At 44.3% G+C, this 18,651-nt stretch overlaps 1 protein-coding gene across 1 annotated transcript in view; it reads left to right on the forward strand.

The window, feature by feature from the left end:
• Window positions 1-18,651, forward strand: part of GLI2 (GLI family zinc finger 2) — a 264,116-nt gene that overhangs the window by 239,030 nt on the left and 6,435 nt on the right. The window contains exons 10-13 of the mRNA XM_044438429.1: window positions 5,235-5,384; window positions 8,177-8,341; window positions 12,825-13,106; window positions 18,187-18,523. Of these exons, the coding sequence (XP_044294364.1) occupies window positions 5,235-5,384; window positions 8,177-8,341; window positions 12,825-13,106; window positions 18,187-18,523 (934 nt within the window). The remainder of the gene's footprint in view (window positions 1-5,234; window positions 5,385-8,176; window positions 8,342-12,824; window positions 13,107-18,186; window positions 18,524-18,651) is intronic.

Genomic DNA, 18,651 nt, shown 5'->3' on the forward strand with positions numbered 1-18,651 from the left:
GCCACCATGTGGAGTCTGCTTCTGTGATGCCACCAAAAACAGCATGGAAGGCAAGGAAGTAACAGGAGATCCCAGTGGAAATATCCTGATTGCTGCCACAACTGTGAGGAGAAGATGTTAAAGAGCATAGTGAGGGCAACATAGGTTGAGGTCTCTTCTCAGCCGCAAAGCTTGCTGGGCAGCCTTGAGGAAGTCAGTGGACCCATTCAGACATCAGCAAACCATGGCTTGGCACTATGCAGATAAGCAATATGGTTATTTCATTGCATTTATATCCACTTTTCTTCTTCTTTCAAGGAACCCAATGGAGCTTACACGAGAACCAGTGTGGTGTAGTGGCTAAGAGCACAGGCTGGGACTCAGCCAACCTGGGTTCTAGTCCCCACTCAACCATGGATCCAACTGGGTATCTTTGGGCCAGTCACAGACACTCAGCCCGACCAAGGGTTGTTGTTGTGGGGATAAGACTGAGTGCAGGAGGAAGGGAATCATGTCAGCCACTTTGAGTTCTTTAAGAATAAAGAAGAAAAGCTTGGATAGAAATCAAATAAATAAATGAATGGCTCTCCTCTCCATCTGATCCTCACAACATAAGGTGATTTAAGGATGAGAGTCAGTGACTGGCTGAAGGTCACCCAGTGGGCCTATGGCTGAGTGAGGACTAGCCCAAATCTCCTGAATTGCAGACCAGTCCTCTAACCACTATCCTGCACTAGCTTTCTCCTTGCCTTCCCTTCTTCTTGTACACAAGCAAATTGCTTCTGGCTTCTCAGTAAGCTTATTGGTGATTTTATCATCACTTGCATAGTGGATACTCCATTCCAATGGAATGATAAATTGGTTTGTCAGAAACCAGGTAAGACATTGACATGTATGAAGAGAGAAAAGCAGGAAAAGAAAGAGCTTAAAGTCATACGTCTTGTTTATATAGTGGAAAACACCCGGAACTTGGTGTTGCATCATGAAGGCTATCAGTATATCCTACACCAGGAGGTTACTGTGAGCAAAAACTGGGAAAACCATCTAAACTCTATGAATTAACAACTTGATTGAAAAAATTAAAAGCCACCTTGGAGGCTCAAAGAGACATCAGAATAAGCAGAACAGATAAAGGGACCTGTTGGTTCCAAGATTTCCAGTGCATGATGCAAGGAAGGTCTTGGGCAGTGGCTCAGAATATGCTGGAATCCATTGAAGAGCAAGCAGCTGCTCCTTGAACACATTAAGAAGTTTGTCCCAAAGTGTGTTAAGCAGAGAAGTGGGAAAGAAATGTGTAGAAAGAAGAAGGTAGGATGCCATCCTTCATCACTCATAAAGCCTTTTAGTTGGGGATTTGCTTTCTCTAAAATGTAGATCTTCAACAGTAATCAGAACCTTCACTGTAGTGGTATAGGGTTGCGATCTTCATGCTAAAGCTCCGTGTGTAAAGGAAAAGAAATTCAGAATCTGAGAACACTGCCAGGAATTATATTTTATGATGTTCTATTGGACCTCTAAGGGAGAGAAAGCCTTTATAATTAGAGAATAAGACAAGCTCAAGTGCATTACAATGCAAGAGCAGCACTGCCACCAGACTCCTTGACATCCAAATGTTTGATCATTCCTTCCCCAGTAGAAGAGGAACTGAAGACCCAGTCTCTGTAGCAACAGGAGGTGTCTGTGGGGCTGATTAGTGAGGAGTGCTTGGAGCTGGGGAAAGCTTCTTTGCCTCAGACTTTGCATGTGTGACTCCTTGCTCCAGACTGCAGGCAAATGCGTCACTGTGAGCATCCAGTTCTCTTGGCGTCCCATGCTTGTTCCCCCTTTGTGCCAGAGACTGAACCAAGGCACCAAGCACGGCATTCAGCTAGGATTGCCGAGCAGTGACGTCGGGCAGGTTCTATCAGGCTTTACAGTTTCAATACAAAACGCAGCCATGTGCAGCTGTATATGGCTCTTTGACCCATAAGCGGTTCCTCCGTGGTGTGCAGAAGGGAATGTATATGCATGTCTGTCAGACACCTGAAGCAAGTAACCATGAAGGGTCAGCCTGATGGCTTCCCTCCATAATAAAACTAAAGCTGAGGAAATACACTGGATCTTGGAGCTTTATTGCAGGCCATGATATGATGGGATCAGATGGGCTCTCTCAGATCACCTGGTTCCCAGGATTGGTCTGGTGCTGGGCTACAGGGTTCATTTCCCAGTTCAAAGAGCCTGCATTTTCTTCCTCTGACCTATGGTCTTGGTAGAGCAGGGAGCAGTACCTGAACCCTCCCACCCCTTGAGATCAGCAACAGATGCCCTTCTCCGGGAACCCTCTGTGAATGATATTAGGAGGGTGAGTACCCGGAGGAGGGCCTTCTCTGCGGTGGCGCCCCACCTATGGAATGCGCTCCCCAGAGAGGTCCGCCTGGCGCCGTCGTTATTTGCTTTTCGGCGCCAGGCTAAGACCTTTTTATTTAAAACTTATTTTAAGTGTTAATTATTATGTAGGATTTAAAAAAAATTAAGCCGAGATGCACCGGATTTTAATATTTTTAGTGTATAATTTTGTATGTTTTTGTTTTTGTTGTGAGCCGCCCCGAGGCTTTGTAGCGATGGGGGCGGCATAGAAATGTTTTAAATAAATAAACCCCAGCTTTGCTGCTTCCAGTGGTCTCCTGAGAGTTTTATATCCAAACACACACACTTTATCTACAGAAGCATCTTGCTGGCAAAGAGAAATAAAACTGCCATTTCCCCTCTCTCCCTTTAGCAAAGATGGCAAGTTCGTCAGCTGAATGATAATCAGTCCTGATAATGGTTGTGCAGCTAGAAGAGAGGTGGGGGGCACTACCCTAACTTCTCTGGTCTTAAAAGGAGGCCTGATTTGGGACTGAGGAGGTCCTCCTTGGTTTCATGTGGTTGTTTAACAGCCCACCACAGCTCAGCTGAAATACATGGGAGATGAAAGCATGTTCTGGGTACTTCCAGGTGGACAGCTCCTAGCACTACAAATCAAAAGGTGTTGCACAGCTCTTTCATCTTTCTTTCCTTAACGTTTTTTGCCCCCTCTGGAAAGAAGAAGGTAGATGACACTGTAGGTAAATACAGGAGAACTGCAAATGGAAGGTGATGTCACCTGGATCAACCCCCTTTTAAATTACAACCCTTAGCAACTGCATAATCAAAGCCTCGCCTGGAGGTACCCTCTGCTCCAAAGAGCAGAATGTGCAAGCTCTCCTTCTGCAATCTACAAACCCTGATAGAGCAATTTAGGACCTTTTCATCACTTATTTCACTTAAGGTGGTTTTTTAATGACACAGCACCAGGTGGGGGATGCGTATAGTCTCAGCACACTGCCTCGGCATCTGCGTGGGCACACAGGTCACCTGTACTGACAAGCCAGGAGGCAAGGCTGACCTTGCTGTGTCCTCCATTATCTCCTCACCCTGCACCACCGTTCCCCCAAGTACCTATGCAGCACTGAGGGCACCGTGGTAAGGTCAGCATCATTGTGCAGCCATCACTGCAGATTTCCAGTTCTCCACATGGCAAGACTGTAAGTAAGCCAAACGAGATGCGACAGTATCTGCAAGTCCCCTTGAACCTCGAGTCGGTGCCTGACCCAGCTCCACCACAAGATGCCTTTTGCTCCTCTTGGCTCATGTATCCTAATAAGCGTACTTGCACTACAGGTTTACCACTTATAGATTCCATTAATTGTTATGGATATCTTTGGAGCTCATTTTGTGAGAGTGCCACAAAATCTCCTTTAGACAACCTGCCTCACCAAACTGCAGCTCCCAGGAGACATAATACCTGGTAAGCCAGACGCAATCATGCCCTGACCATCCATGTGTTCCAGTAGTTGCTAAATGAATTACCTGTAAGAGAGGTAATGCAGGAGAGAGAATAACTTCTGACAAAATGTGGACGTGCTTCTTACATCTGGATGAGAGAGTATATCACAATATTTTTAACTGTTGTGAAGAGGAAGAGCCACAAATATTGTCCTATATATTTCAGGTATTCTTTCTAATAAGCATATTGCTCCTCAGAGCCACAGGCCAAATTTTGCCCACACAGGGTCCCAATCCAACTTTCCTAAAGACTTAAGATGGTCATGCCCCCTTTCCATTGATTCTCAGCCATTTATTTTCATAGCTTGTGTGTGTGTGTGTACATTCTAAAAGATTGAAATACCTCCCCTAAGGGTTCATTACTTACAAGAAGACCTTTAAGCTAAATTGCACTGTCATTTTTACTATTTTCTCAACCCCTTTTGCTTTAGTCCCCACCTAGCACTGAATGCAGTGTTCCAAAACTGATCCTCAGGTTGAAAGCATTTAAAGATCCCCACTTGATAAGCTACCATATTGGCAAATATCTGGTTGAGCAATGAGTTTTCCATCGTACCGAGCAAGCTGCAAGTTGTAATGGCCACATTGTGAGATATCAGTTGTTGCAATGACACCAAAGTCAACCCAGTGATTCTCTGGTAGAGCAGAGGTTTAAAGTCATACTTGAGATTTCTTAAGATTGGCCTTAGAGTAGAATCAATGGTACAGTTCTACTGGCAAAGAAGAACAGATTTGACCTTATATGTAGCCTGAAAATCAGACATGGACTGCTGTGTGTCCTTTGGAAGAAGAAAGGGGTTGGTGTAATAAACCTAAATAAAGTATCTTTATCCCCCAGGCCTAGTCTGTCCACTTGACCACGCTAGCTCTGTTTCTTCAGGAAGAATCTTGTCCACAGACAGAGAATTCTGTGGAATACGATTCCAGTTTTTAACAGACCTTTTTCTTCTTCTTAAAGGCCAATAAATAACTCTGGAATCCAGAGCTGCTCAGCATCCAGAGATATGAAGCACAGTTCCTGAATGGCCTTGCCTAGTTATTCCTTTCTTAATCCTGGAAGGATGCTGTAGGGTTTAAGCCATTTTTCTGGATACACTTGCAAAGGATTAAAATCTTTTTTATAAGATATTTTGAAGCAAGGACTACTCTTGCTTGTTTACAAGATTAAAAAATTAAAACAAACTGGAAAATGCAATAACTGAAGCAGTACCATAAGCAAGTAAAGCTCAGATTTCCAAAGAAAGATGGGCACCTATTCATTTAAGAGCATATTGGAACACTGAGGTTGCCGAGGCCCATTTAAAGGATGGAGTCATGCAAGAAGAGCTCCGTAGCCTTTATTAGAAGTAAAATCAGCAAAGTTGACGTCCTCGTTTAACAGACCAGCTGCTTCTTTTCTTGTCTTGTAGCACATCAATAACGATCACATTCATGGGGAGAAGAAGGAGTTTGTCTGTCGTTGGCAAGAGTGTACACGGGAGCAGAAGCCATTCAAAGCACAGTACATGTTGGTAGTGCATATGCGAAGGCACACTGGAGAAAAGCCGCACAAGTGCACGGTAAGACACCCACACTGCAAACCTGCACAACTTGGCATTCTGGAAAACGTTTGGACAGAATTTCATCATATCCGTGTGTACGAAAACTGGAACTCAGTCATATTCAGTGCTAGTCCTACTTCAAGTAGACCCGTTGAAATAAATAAAACATAAGTCTGTTCTAACTTGTCCCACATATTTTAATGATTGTTAATAGACTAACACTGGATACTGCTCAGTACAAGAATCTTAAGACATAGACACATGCTAAGTAAGTAAAGACTATGACTCACACCATTGCAGAAACCATGGTCTGATTAAGCCTCCATTTGCTGCCATTATGTGCGGACGGCTCCCATCACTTGCAGGGCAATAGCACTGTGCACCTATTCTTCCCCTCTCCTCCATTTATTTGCCAATATATATGCCTGGCATGTGGAGTCCTATGACTCTGCTCCAAATAATGTACCAGCTGTGCTTCCATATAGTGTGAGTGTGTATAATGATCATGCTGTTTGGGTGCACATGCAACCAACCTGTCCCAGTACATGAGTGAACATTGGAGCAAGCAGGTATGAGCCTGCTGCCCTGCCACATATTGTTGACTCTATCCAGTGCACCAGGGTGTATAACCTGAAATCCACAGGCTGAATCCCAGCTGGGGTCCTAGTCAATCTCTCTGAGTTCTCAAATTAGCCATGCACCCTTCCTTTGGCACCATGATTCTTCCCTGACCACTGGCTGGTTGTTTCCCAGCTTTGGAGGGGCTTTATTTTTAAGAGGTAGAAACCCCTTCCCTAAGGTTTAGTTACTGGAAATAAGAGCACTAGACTGCAATATGTCTGCATTATTCATTTCTTGGTCCCTCTGCTTTTGTCTTGGCCTTGCCTGTGGCTCAAGAGCTTCTCTGTGATTGAATTTGGCTCTTGGTCTGAAAAGGTCCAAGTCCCCTGCAGGATACCCAGCATCTTCCACAGATCAGCAAATACAGTTCAGAGCACCAGCACTGCAAACAGAGAGCAGTGAAATTACAAAAGGAGCTTGCTGTATGAATTAACACGTGATGAACCAGGCTCCCAGAATATCCTTCTCCTTTATCTCTAATTTACTTCATCTGCTAAGTAGAGTGTTTTCTTGGAAGACCAACAGAGTAATTCCAGTATTCTAGGACTTGAGGCAATCACCTGCTATGTCATGGGAAGTTACAGTCTAACCAACTCGTCACCCAACTAGCCTGTCACTTAACCATTACTTCTCACTCCCAAACAAAGAGCTCATTCCATGGAGTGCTGTAATATAAGTTAAAACCTCATCTGGAAGAGAGTTTGTTGTCCAGGTTCATTGTGCAGTAATTTTTCAATGTGTGCTTGGACTTGAAAAGCAAAATTGAGAGACAAGTAGCCTGACTTGGAACTAGACCAGAGACAAAATGAAGATGCAGCTTTTAGACACATTCTTGTTTAAAATCGGGTGGGGTGGAGGAGATGCCTAACTTCACTTTTGAGCAGCCGGCTATCCTGTTTAGGCGCCCTTCATTCATATTTCTGCCCAAAGCTGTTATATGCTGATTCAAAGAAGCCACGTTACCGTTTATTTCTGATGAGCCCCAGGCATTTTTAATACATCTCATATAGTACATCAGGGCAGCATCACACTGGAACAGGTTAGGGTTGTTACGTGCGATGAACAGTGCCGATGATGGATCTATATCCTTTGGTATGTGTCTTGGGGAGCCTCAACCCAATCACAGTCCTCAGGCCCATGCATAATAATGCTAAAATGTAAGTAAGAGGCACCATCCAATGGCACAACCCGTAACCTTCTGGATCGGGAAGATTAAGGGCATCCAGAAGCACAGAAGTAAGGCTTGCTGGCATACTTCCCTCACCTCCAAAACACTTACATGGCCAATTCCAGCCCTCCAAGTGCTTCCCCCCTGCTTGTGAGGAGGAGGCACTGAGACAGCTTCAGTATTTCTTGTAGCCCTGCAGAGCTTTGTTTCTCCCCTTCCCACATCCCAAAATGACCCCACGGTACCACTCCAGAGTTGTATTCGAAAGTTTGGAGACCCAGCTGGTGCAGAAAGAACCATGCTGGCTGCATGGGTGGGAGGAGAGCAGTCTAAATTTGGAACGCCAGCTCTGACCTCGAAGTCAGTTTCCTGAGGTCAAAACCAGGGCTCTAAATTTTCCCATGGTCTTCCTGAAGCACAAGGATCATGCTCTAAGTTGTCTATATTTAATGTGTTTTCTGTGAGAAACATTGGCATTGCGCTGATGTCTCCACAGCGATCATCCTTAGAAAAGAATTTAAACTGCTACTTTTTTTAAAAAAAATGCAATGATACATTTCATGTTGCATTTTAAAATAATATTTTGCTGTGTTTTAGTTGCTTGGATATTTGTTCCCTCTTAAACTTATGTTAAATTATTGTTACTGCTAGTAAAACTTTTAAAAATGTTGATGTGCTTTATCATCAAAATAGTTGCCCTCATTATCATGTCTGGCACCCTGAGAGCTTTGGCTAGAGGGTGATTGATAAATGTTGTTGGTGGTGTTTGTCGGGTCAGATACAGAATGCCTTATGATAGCCATACAGAGTGGGCTGGGCTTAAATATGCAGGCACCTGCTTTAAATCAGCTGCTCAGATTATAAATTGCATTTTTAAACACTCCTTCCCACCACCTCCAGCCTACTTATGAAAGCCAAGTTCTGCCTGGGATTTATGCTCTTCAAGGAGGTGGAGATTAAAACCAGATGAGATGGAAAAATGCCTCCAGCTGATTAACATGCTGGTTTTGTTTTCTTTTAGTTTGAGGGTTGCTCCAAAGCATATTCACGGCTAGAGAATTTAAAGACACACCTGAGGTCTCACACTGGAGAAAAACCTTATGTCTGTGAACACGAAGGCTGCAATAAAGCTTTTTCTAATGCTTCTGACCGAGCAAAACACCAGAACAGAACACATTCCAATGAGGTAAGGGAAGTCCATTACCGCAAACTGGATGGGATTTTTCTTTAAAAGGTTGCTAATAATGAACACTGTGCACTCAGGGCTTGTGTAAGTCATATATATAGATGCAATAATGCAAAGCTGCTTTGAACCCTTTGCTGGTTTAATAGTTTTGAATTCAGACCAAGAAACCCCAAATAGTGGAGCGAACTTTCTCCCATGCCTCGGGCCTGAACCCTGGTGCTCACCATATGCAAAAAGCTGCAAGCAGTTCCTTGTTTTGTGGCTTGAAAATGAAACCCATGGAGCTGGGATCCAGGCTCCTAACCCTGATGCCACCTCTGCCTTATGGACACAGGAGGCTGAGGCATGAAACCAGCGCTTTGTTGTGCCTTGCTAATTAAGACCCGCTATTAGTTGCTGGGGAAGGGCAGGAAATTGCTTTTATTGTAAAGCATGTGATGGTCTGTTGCAAATGGTTAATGCTGAGGCTGAAATTTATATTGCCACTAATTAAGCAAATGTTAGGAAGGGGGCAGGATGCTCCAGAGCTCTGCAAACAGCTGTGACGGGACAGTGTTTTGCCTCTAGCCTCATTTGTAATGATTAATATGAATTATTATGAGCAGGTTGGACTGGTACAAACACAGGACTTTAAAAGTGACAACTTCAGACCTACCAGCTTTGGGTGGCATCCTGCTAGTGACATCATGTTGTCATGTCTCCTCGTCCATTTTGAATCTCCCCCAGTACCTGCCAACTTCCAATGGGACAAAGCAGCTCTTCCTTAAACAGAGCAATGGGCATGTTTCATCCTCTGGAGGGTCCAGAGGCAGAAGAGTAGGCACAGGGTCAGTGGTGGGGGAGGAAGAAGCAAGAAGGGGAGGTGGGCACCACCTGCTCTCAGGAGCAGAGAGACTCCTCCTGATTTCTGCCAAGTGGGTGACAAAGCCAGCAAATTAAGGTAGTAAAGCAAGAAGGCCAATCTATGCCAATTCAGGAAGAAAACATTGCATTTCTTTATTTGTTTATTCATTCCCCACCTTTCTACCAAAAAGTGTTGCCCAAGGGCACTATCAATAAAACAGATTAGAAGCACAATCATAATTCAAACTTAACATAAAAAAGATAAACTAACAACTCACAACTAAAAAAGGAATGAACAGCACCCAGCTAATTTAGAAACTCCTCACCAACAGTCCATCTCATGTGCCTGCCGAATAAAAACACTGTTGCCTGCTGGTGGAGGGGCAACAGAAAGCAGGCCAGCCTTTACCCTTTGTAAAGGGCCAAAGCATGTCAAGCGTGGCTTGAAGTCTGGAACAATTCAAAGGGGATCCAGGTTAGGAGCCAAGGCAACCAGGGTGTGTGGCAGGATTTCTATGTGCCACTTTTCCTGGGGATCCTCTAAGTGCAGGACTTGTAAGAAACTCACTACATGGAAATGCGTGGCCGGTGCTTGCACTGGCTCTCGTCAGCAACTAGTTTTACAAGATGGCTGCATGGAGGGGAATAAAGAGAGGTGGCCATTCTTCAAAGAGTGCCAGTGGAAAGGTTCATTCATGCCTCTTCACAGCTTTCTGTTTTCTAAATGAGCTGCATGTTCCTCCCTTGGTTCATTGAATCAAATGCAGTTCTAAAAATCTTTCACATAAATACATTTTTAAAATAAAAAGTTCAGGACCTTTCCAAAAAAAACTCAAGGAGAAATGTTTTTGGCAGACTCCATAAGGTTAGCTCTTGTAAAGAGGGACCATGAGCGATCAGTGAAGTCCCCTATTTTGTAGTGCTTATGCATTCAAGAATAAACTATCCAGGCTTCGGTGGTGCCTTCTCCTGCCCAAACTGTCTAGGCAAAGTCCTTTCTCATTTTGCACTTTACCCCATTTTGTCCAGTTCCTGGCCTATGCGGCCATGGAGTGCAAGGAAGACATTTCAGGCAGTTTGAATGCATATGGGGAAGAGAGTTCTCATCCTATTCCCATCCCCTGTTCAAGTCAGATTGGGCCTGACCTTCCTACCAACTTAAGCAAGAACCCTCCTGGGTAAGTGCAGCACAATGTATATCCGAATGAGACAAAATGGTATACAACAAAAGTCGAGAGAAGATACACTTGCTTATTCCTGCATGGCCCTTTTTCAGCACCTCAGTGGAAAAATACTTTAAGCAGCTGTTAGTCTGAAATAGCAGTTTTTATGAATTCAGCCCTTCAGAAACAGCACCAGAGTTATCTTGTCCCAGCCAATTTCTGGAAATGCCCTTTGGATTTGGGAAAGGATCAATGGCATGGGAGGTGGGGAGGATACCTTCCTGTTTTCTTACTTCTCCTTCCAGCTGTGGAGCCCTGACTTTCCTTATTTGTGCTGTGGTTATCAGTGGCTCATGATCCAAGAGCAACAGCATTATCATCTTCAAAAGCCCTGCATGCCTGTGGATTTCACTCTACAGCGTAATGGCTACCCAGCTGACAAGTGATGGAGAAACTGGGGAGATTTGATGGATGGTAAATCCAGCTTGAGCTGTCTCTCTGGCTTTCTGGCTGCCTCCTTCCCTCCCACCAGCCTCGCTGCCTACTATATTTCAACAGGAGGGCTGCCTTGAAAAGACTCCCCGCACATCCCAGCCACATCCCAAGCTAGTTCCGTTAACATTCCTGCGGCAACTGGAACAAATGCAAATCAAGCGAGGTGTTAGGGTATTTTTGGAAGGAACAATTTGCAAAGTTTGAGTTTTGACTCACACTTTATACATTTATAATGTAACATGTGGACAAACCATAACAAGAAAAGAGCCCTGCTGTATCGGACAAGTCCAGTATTCCAGCCAGCAGCCCACAGGCAACCCACAAGCAGGACAGGAGTTCAACAGAGCAGTGCCTCCCTTTCCTTGTCTATCCCCTTTCTCCACACCATGCGTAATCTCTGCCATGTACCCCTCACTCACCAGTTATGTAAGTCTAACCATTCCAGATGTTCTAATCTGTCATCGTAAAGAAGTTGCTCCAGCCTCTTGATCATTTTAGTTGCCCTTTTCTGCACTTTTTTTCAACTCTACATTATCCCTTTTTAGGTGTGATCAGAACTGTAAACTGCATCAAATGCAGTCACACTGTTACTTTGTATAAGAGGAATATGATCTTGGTAATTTCATTTTCATTTCCTTCTCTGATTATGCCTAGCGTGGAGTTTGCCTTTTTGTAACAGCTGCACACTGGGCTGACATTTTCATCGAGCTGTCCACCACAGCCCCAATCAGTCACACCCCTAGCTCAGATGTCATCCACACTGAAATTTGGGATTTTAAGACTGAGGGGCGGAGGTTTGTCCCAGCAGACATCGCCGGGCACTTGCTTTCCCTGAACCACATTTGCTGTGTTGGTGCCCATTTTCTCAGTTTGGAGACATCTTGTCAGACTCCTGGAAAACAATCCTTTCTAATTAACCATGCAGCACATACCCCTTCCAACTCAAAGGAAGAGGGAAAACTGTGGCACGAGAAAAGGCTTGCAGCATTCCTAAATTCCCCATGTTAGGTGGTTTCATGTAGCTGAGAACGATGAATACATCCAAAGGAAGGTACCTGTTTCATTTAGCTTTGTTTTAAAGATACGAAGCTGCCTTGGGTCCTGACTGATTAGCGGTAGACTGTACTCTGTGCCATTGAATTGTGCCTCTCCCAAGTTCATTCCCCCCTTCGTATTCAGTGGGGACCCAGTAAAGAGGGGCTGTGGGAGGGAATCCTAAACTCAGTACCCACAGAATCCTTTCTATACAGCATGCACTCAACACAGTGCTTACAGAAATTGGTACATGCTCAGAAGCAACAGATTCAAAGTTGGCATGTCCAGCAAAGAGTCTTTTCATCCTTCCATTATAATACTAGTATCTGGGGTCATCCAAGGAATCTAAATAGTGGGAGATCCAAGACAGATAAAATGAAGCACTTGATTATTTAACAGTTATTTCATGGAATAGTAGTGATGGCCATGGATGGCTTTCAAAGGGGGTTAGACAAATCAGTGGAGAAGGTGTCAATGGCTACTAATCATCTATTGCCTGCAGGACCAAAAGCAATATCCATAAAGATGTGAAAGCTTGGGAAGGGGTGAAATTAGGGGAAAGCTGTGGATTTTTTTTCCAAATATACCTTGATAAATATTTTTATCCTTAGACCTCTCCCTCACCACCCTTTTTTTCTCCAGGTGGTCAGCTCTCTCTGCATCTGCCCCCCAGTACCAGTTGCTAAGAAACATGATCAGGAAAGTGCCATTGCACTTATGTACTGGTTGTGGGCTTCTCTAGGCAACTGGTTGGCCACTGTGGAAAAATATGGCTGGAATATAGAGGCTTTTGCTCTGATCCAAAAAGGCTGTTCTTATACTGTTAGCATGTATGTCTCAAATCCCACATAAAGGTTGTCATCCAGTCAGATTGTCATCAAAAGTGTGTCTCAAGCATTTCACTTCACTTCAGCTTCATATAATGTTAAGTTTCTTTCCATTGGCAGAAGCCCTATGTCTGTAAAATTCCAGGCTGCACAAAAAGATACACAGACCCCAGCTCCCTCAGGAAACACGTCAAGACGGTGCACGGACCAGAGGCCCATGTGACCAAGAAGCAGCGCAATGATGTTCATCTGAGGCCACCTGCCCTTAAGGAAAACAGTGACAACGAAGCAAGTGCCAAGCAGAGCGGGAAAGCCGCTGAAGAGCGTGCGGAGGCAAACAGCACCAGCAGAGGCGTGGAGGACTGTTTACAAGTTAAAACGATCAAGACGGAGAATTCTGTGGTAAGAGAGGTACTTGCTTTGAAAGGTCGATGATAGAAACATAGAAACAGAGCGAGTCAGAAGGGGTCTCCTGGGCCATCTGTCTGACCTCCGGCACCAACCGGCTTCACTCATGACATGCCCACCATGTGCACGTCCAGCCTATCCTTGAGCACCCACACCAATGGGGCCTCAACAACCTCTCGTGGAAGCCCATTGCACACCCTCGGGGTCCTAACTGCCAGGAAATGCTTCCTGGCGTCCAAATGGAACCTTGGCTCCCTGAGCTTTGCTCCATTGGAGCGCGTCCTGCCTTCCTCTGCAGGGGAGAACACCCAAAACTGAGCACAATATTCCAGTTGTGGGCGCACCAGAGTCGTATAGAGTGGTAGTAATACCTCTCTTGATCTAGAAGCCACATTTCTGGCTATGCAACCAAGGGGGATGCCATGCACTTGATAGCCAGCGAAAAGTTGCTAATTTCCCACCCGGTACCTTCCCAAACTTCCCTGTTCAGAATTCACCAAGGCCCATGTACAATCATATGCAAACTTCTCTTTGCATCTTGATTGCAGGACTTTGCACACACTCAGACATAGCTTGAGTATTACTTAAATTTGATAGAAAGAGATAGCATTAAAGCGTTTGGGGTCATTTTCTTTACTATTTTTTTGCCCTAAGGAAAAAATGGTCAATTTTTAAGCTCACACACTGCATGGCCAATCAGACAGCCTGTCACTTTGACTGAAGGGTTTAAATCTTCCTGCAAGCACACCTGGATAGGGGATGCAAATACCCTTCCTGCTGAGCTGATCTGCATGGAAAAGCATGTGTGTGAGTGGAAGGTGTCCGTGTGTCTGTGCAGTGAATGTCTGTAAAGATTCGGAGGAGGCCCACCAGAAGTGGCTCCACCCACCGCAGGTAGTGGGTCTGGCCCCTGCTAGTAAAAGGCCTCCAGTGTCCAGCCTGGGAGCCAGTGATACATCAAACCAGAAGCATTTCCCTACCTCTGTCCTAGGCCACCTAGAACCCGAGATGAGAAGTGCATTCTGAATGCACAGGAATCTTTTAGCCACTATAGACTACTACACATATGAATTGTACTTTTACCATGTTTCTTGAATACCAAAACAGTTTTGTCCAGAAAATTAAAGTGGGTTTCCCTGAATACAAAACCTTGAAGAGAATTATATAGAATTGTAATATGATGAATAGGATGGCACACAACAGATGCTTAAACATTACACCAGTTGACATTTGTAATTATCACAGTTCTGAGGGTACTTAATGCACTACGTTTCATATTCTGTGTATTGAAATTTAAAAAACCACACATTTCTGCCAATTGTAGAATATCCCAGTGACCAAGTAAAATTATTTTCTTGTGCAGAATATTCTGAAGATACTCCTTTTCTCACCTACCATAAATCTTACAAGAGGCATCAGCAGTGCTCTTGCCCACATGTACATGCTCCAGTTTCCAGTCTGCTTTCAAGCCAAATATGCTGTAGCCAAAACACACCAGTTATATGTCTTGTACTCTGTATCCTGCCCTACACATGGAAGGTGTCCTATGAATCATTATCATCAGCAAGAAGGACAGATCTAAGTGTTACATTAAACGGGCCAACAACTCTTTTACCTGTGGCATGGATGTTGCAAATCTTGCAGTTGTTTTTGCATCTCTCCCTTGCTCCACCAATAACCGCAGCCCTTTCCCCTCCTGTCTCCTGTGTTCTAACAACTGTTCTTTCTCCTCTCTTCACTTTCTCTACTCTCCTTCACAAGGACAGTCGGTACTAAGGTGAGCAAACACACTGTCTTTGTCAAAGTCTCTGTGCACAAGACATCATGTGCTTTGTCCTGTGTATGTGGCTAAATGCACTAAGAATGGGAATAAATGTATATTTTCTGCAGATGCTAAGATAGATATGCAATAAAAGAGCAGGACTTGTTTTAAATATATATAATTCTTTCTATTCGTCCTTTCCATATTGAAATTCCATCAATAACTCCTCTTTATGGCATAACCTTCCAGTTTAAGATACAACATCTATAGAATTGATTTGTGGGTAATAAACCCATCCAGGCCCTGTACTACAAGGTGGCACTGGCTACACAAGTGCAGTTTAGAATAAAACCCTGTCCCACTTAGACTCAGTTTTTGACTCCCGGTGCTCTAGAGGGTCGAAGGTATCTGTTTTCAGTAAGACAAACAGGTGGCCATAGCAAAGCACTGTTATTTATATATGGTATCCCCAGTGTGGTGGCAATGCTGTATGCTTAAGTGGTCTAGCACTGGCCCTTCCTAAGTATTATGCATGTATTACCTTTCTATCCTGCCTTTTTGCCTCTTGCAAGGAACCCAAGGTGGCCTGCAGGATCCTCGCCTTCTCCATTTCATCCTCACAAGCACTACTGTATGGTAGGTTGGGCTGAGTGAGCAACTGGCCCAAAGACACCCAGTGAGCTTCAGAGCTGAATGGGCACCAGAACCTGAGTCACCCATTCCCAGACCGGCACTCAAGCCGCCACCACACTTACTGGTTCTCCATACTGATGCAACATCACGAATCGTGAGAACTTCCATGTCACACTGCGTTTATATCTGGCCTTTTCTCCTCTTGAGAACAACCGAAGGCAGCCCACATAGCTCCATGCTATCCTCATAACAACCCTGTAAGGTAGATCAGCCTGAGAATGAGTACCAGGCTCAAATCATCCAGTGAGCTTCATGGCCAAGTGAGGACTAGAACCCAGATCTCCCAGCAATCCAGTCCAACACCCTCACCATCACCACCAAGCTACACTGGCTCTCAGCTAATAATAACCCTACACTGCTGTGCCCTTTCAGATTTGCTTTGCTATGTATGGCATTGCTAACATTGTTAGCATCTCCCCATTTTCTAGTGATAGAAAAAACAGCTTTCCAGTTCCATCCATCCATATAGAAATGGACAAAAGCCCCAGCTATATTCTATAGGAATCTGACATACCAGAACCTTTAAACCAAGAGTTATCTAGCATTCCAACTCCAGAGCCATCTAGGATCAGCTGTCATCAATCCTCATTCCATTGCCTGCATAGAACAAGGCCCTTCCTTTGAGTCAGCAAAGAACATTTATTGCAAATAAATTACATAATATGAAATGTACTTCCTAATAAAAAACATTGACCAAACCAACCCTGCAAATCATGCCCTTATCTCCTTATAAAGACTGTCAGCCAAACATGTTAGGATTCTTTGAACCACAAGACGCGCACTGAGCCTGCAGCATTCTGGGTTTGATGCCACTGCAGATAAAGAGGCACACGCTCCCTAAAGCTGCCTGGGAGGCAGGAGAGGGGTGGGATCTACTAGTGTTCCGGGTTTATCTCTGGAAAGCATCAAGAGCTTAAGTTTCTTGAGCAGAGCCCATACAGCTCTTCTCTGCTAAAAGAAAATAAAATTCACCCTCAGGGCTTTTGGCTCACTGCTGTTTACATTCCAGTGCTTGAAAGAGTCATAAAAATTAACTTAATCGCTTAAAATCACTTGTCCTGTGTGCCTGCACTGCTGTGCCATCACACTTGTGGGCAGTCATGGACACCTTGGCTTTATCACCTACTGCGGATTTGTTTGCACATGGTTTAAATGGAAGTTGATTGAAACCTGAGTGAGCATGGCTGTTTGATAATGCTTTAAATTCTTTTACTCTATTGAGATTCATGGGTGTAAGAGAGACTTGGCATTTTCTACTATTTTCCTTGTCATATTAATTCAGATGTGAAGCTTGGTAGTTTTACCTTCACCATGAATATCTAATTTTGCAGTATTAATTACATAGATAATATGCAGTCTGACCTTTTAGAAACTAATGTTAAGAATGATTAGTACAAGTGCTAAGTGAATATACCCCAGTTTCTGTATCCCCTTTAATCCAACAGGTAAATAGAGCTTTCTGAACTACTAGGGCTTCAGTGGAAGAAACATGAACAAAAAATATCCCCAGTGAAACCGAATCAAGTATGCTTTCATTTGTGAAATGAAGCAATTCGTAAGCCATCCTGAGACGTTCTGCAGGGGATGGGATAGCAAAGCTTTTAATACATACGTAATAAATAAATAAATATCTGCCCTTCTTTCTGTTCAATTCCATGAGAGCTAAAATATTTCTATTGTATGTTATTTCAGTGCTGATCTTCTCCATGCTATTTTTCCTTTTCTTATTTGCCTTAATTTGCCCCCTCTCCCCGTGATTTTGCTCAATAGCATCCCAGAGCTACATCTGATATGATGAGCTCATGAACATCCATTAACACAATCATGCAGGTCACTGTGGCAGATCCTATTAAGACCCAGTTTGCACATAATAACCCACCATGGGTTAATAAAGACCAAATACAGGTTAGATATGTCTTGGTTCAGCCATAATGATCAACCATGTAATTAGCCCATGACTGGTCAGGGCCACACATGAGTGAGCAAGTGTGCTGCCTCCCATCCACTTGCTGTTTCCACCTTGCTTCTGGTCTAGTACACATCCCAGGTTGCCCTGTTCCGTGCGTGGTTGGTGTAGTATGCAGACCTGGAGCGCTGGGTTATTGAGAGAGGAAAAACAAACCCCAACAAGCAGAGTTTTGACTGAAGGACAAACCACGTATTAAAACTCTGGCTTGTTTCTTTCTCATCAATCCACAGTGGCAGATTCAGACATCAGAGAAACCAGACCAGGAACAGGCATTCCTGGGTTGTTTGCTAACCTGGATGCAAAACGGAAGCAGCAAGAAGAGGCGTTCACATGGATTGTTATTGTGTGATAACTCCATTTAAATGGCGTTGTGGGAAAATGAAGCAGGGGGCAGTAAGAGGCAAAGATGAAGGAAGAGAAGAATGGTGCTGAGAAAGAGCAACTAGGGGAGAAAAGAGTGTCCGAATGATCCAAATCATAGTGAGGTTTTGTGTTTCTTCAGTAATTCGTTCAGCAGCTTGGATTGTATTTTGAGTTGGATTGTGAAATGAGGTAATTATTTAGCCGGAGCCGAGACAGTTAGCCAAGCTGACACAGGGGGAGAACACCTACATTGGTTCAGACCGTTGCCTTTTTCTTTGTTTCCTAAGATGTATCAGTCCAGTCCTGGTGGCCAGTCATCCTGCAGCAGTGAACCGTCACCTCTTGGGAGCACCAACAACAATGACAGTGGAGTAGAAATGAACATGCACAGTGGGGGAAGTCTGGGGGACCTGACCACGTTGGAAGAGGGCACTCCTGTGGTGGACTCCACGGTCTCACCTGGCAACTCGACCATCAGTCTTCAGCTAAGGAAACACATGACAACCATGCAACGCCTCGAGCAGCTCAAGAAAGAGAAACTCAGGACGGTGAAGGATTCTTGTTCGTGGGTGAATCCAGCACCACAAGTCAGAAACACCAAGCTGCCTCCCGTGCCAGGCAATGGTAAGTCAGGCTGCCGTTGGATGTCTACCCAGCCATGCTTGAAAGGCTTTGCTCAGCTGTCCTTCTGCAATCTGTCACACCCACTTCTTCCAGCTTTGCAAAAAGATTGATTTGGGATCTAAGCCCGA

Source organism: Varanus komodoensis, unplaced genomic scaffold, assembly GCF_004798865.1.
Source record: "Varanus komodoensis strain SLA01 unplaced genomic scaffold, ASM479886v1 scaffold32, whole genome shotgun sequence".
Taxonomy (NCBI): Eukaryota; Metazoa; Chordata; class Lepidosauria; order Squamata; family Varanidae; genus Varanus; species Varanus komodoensis.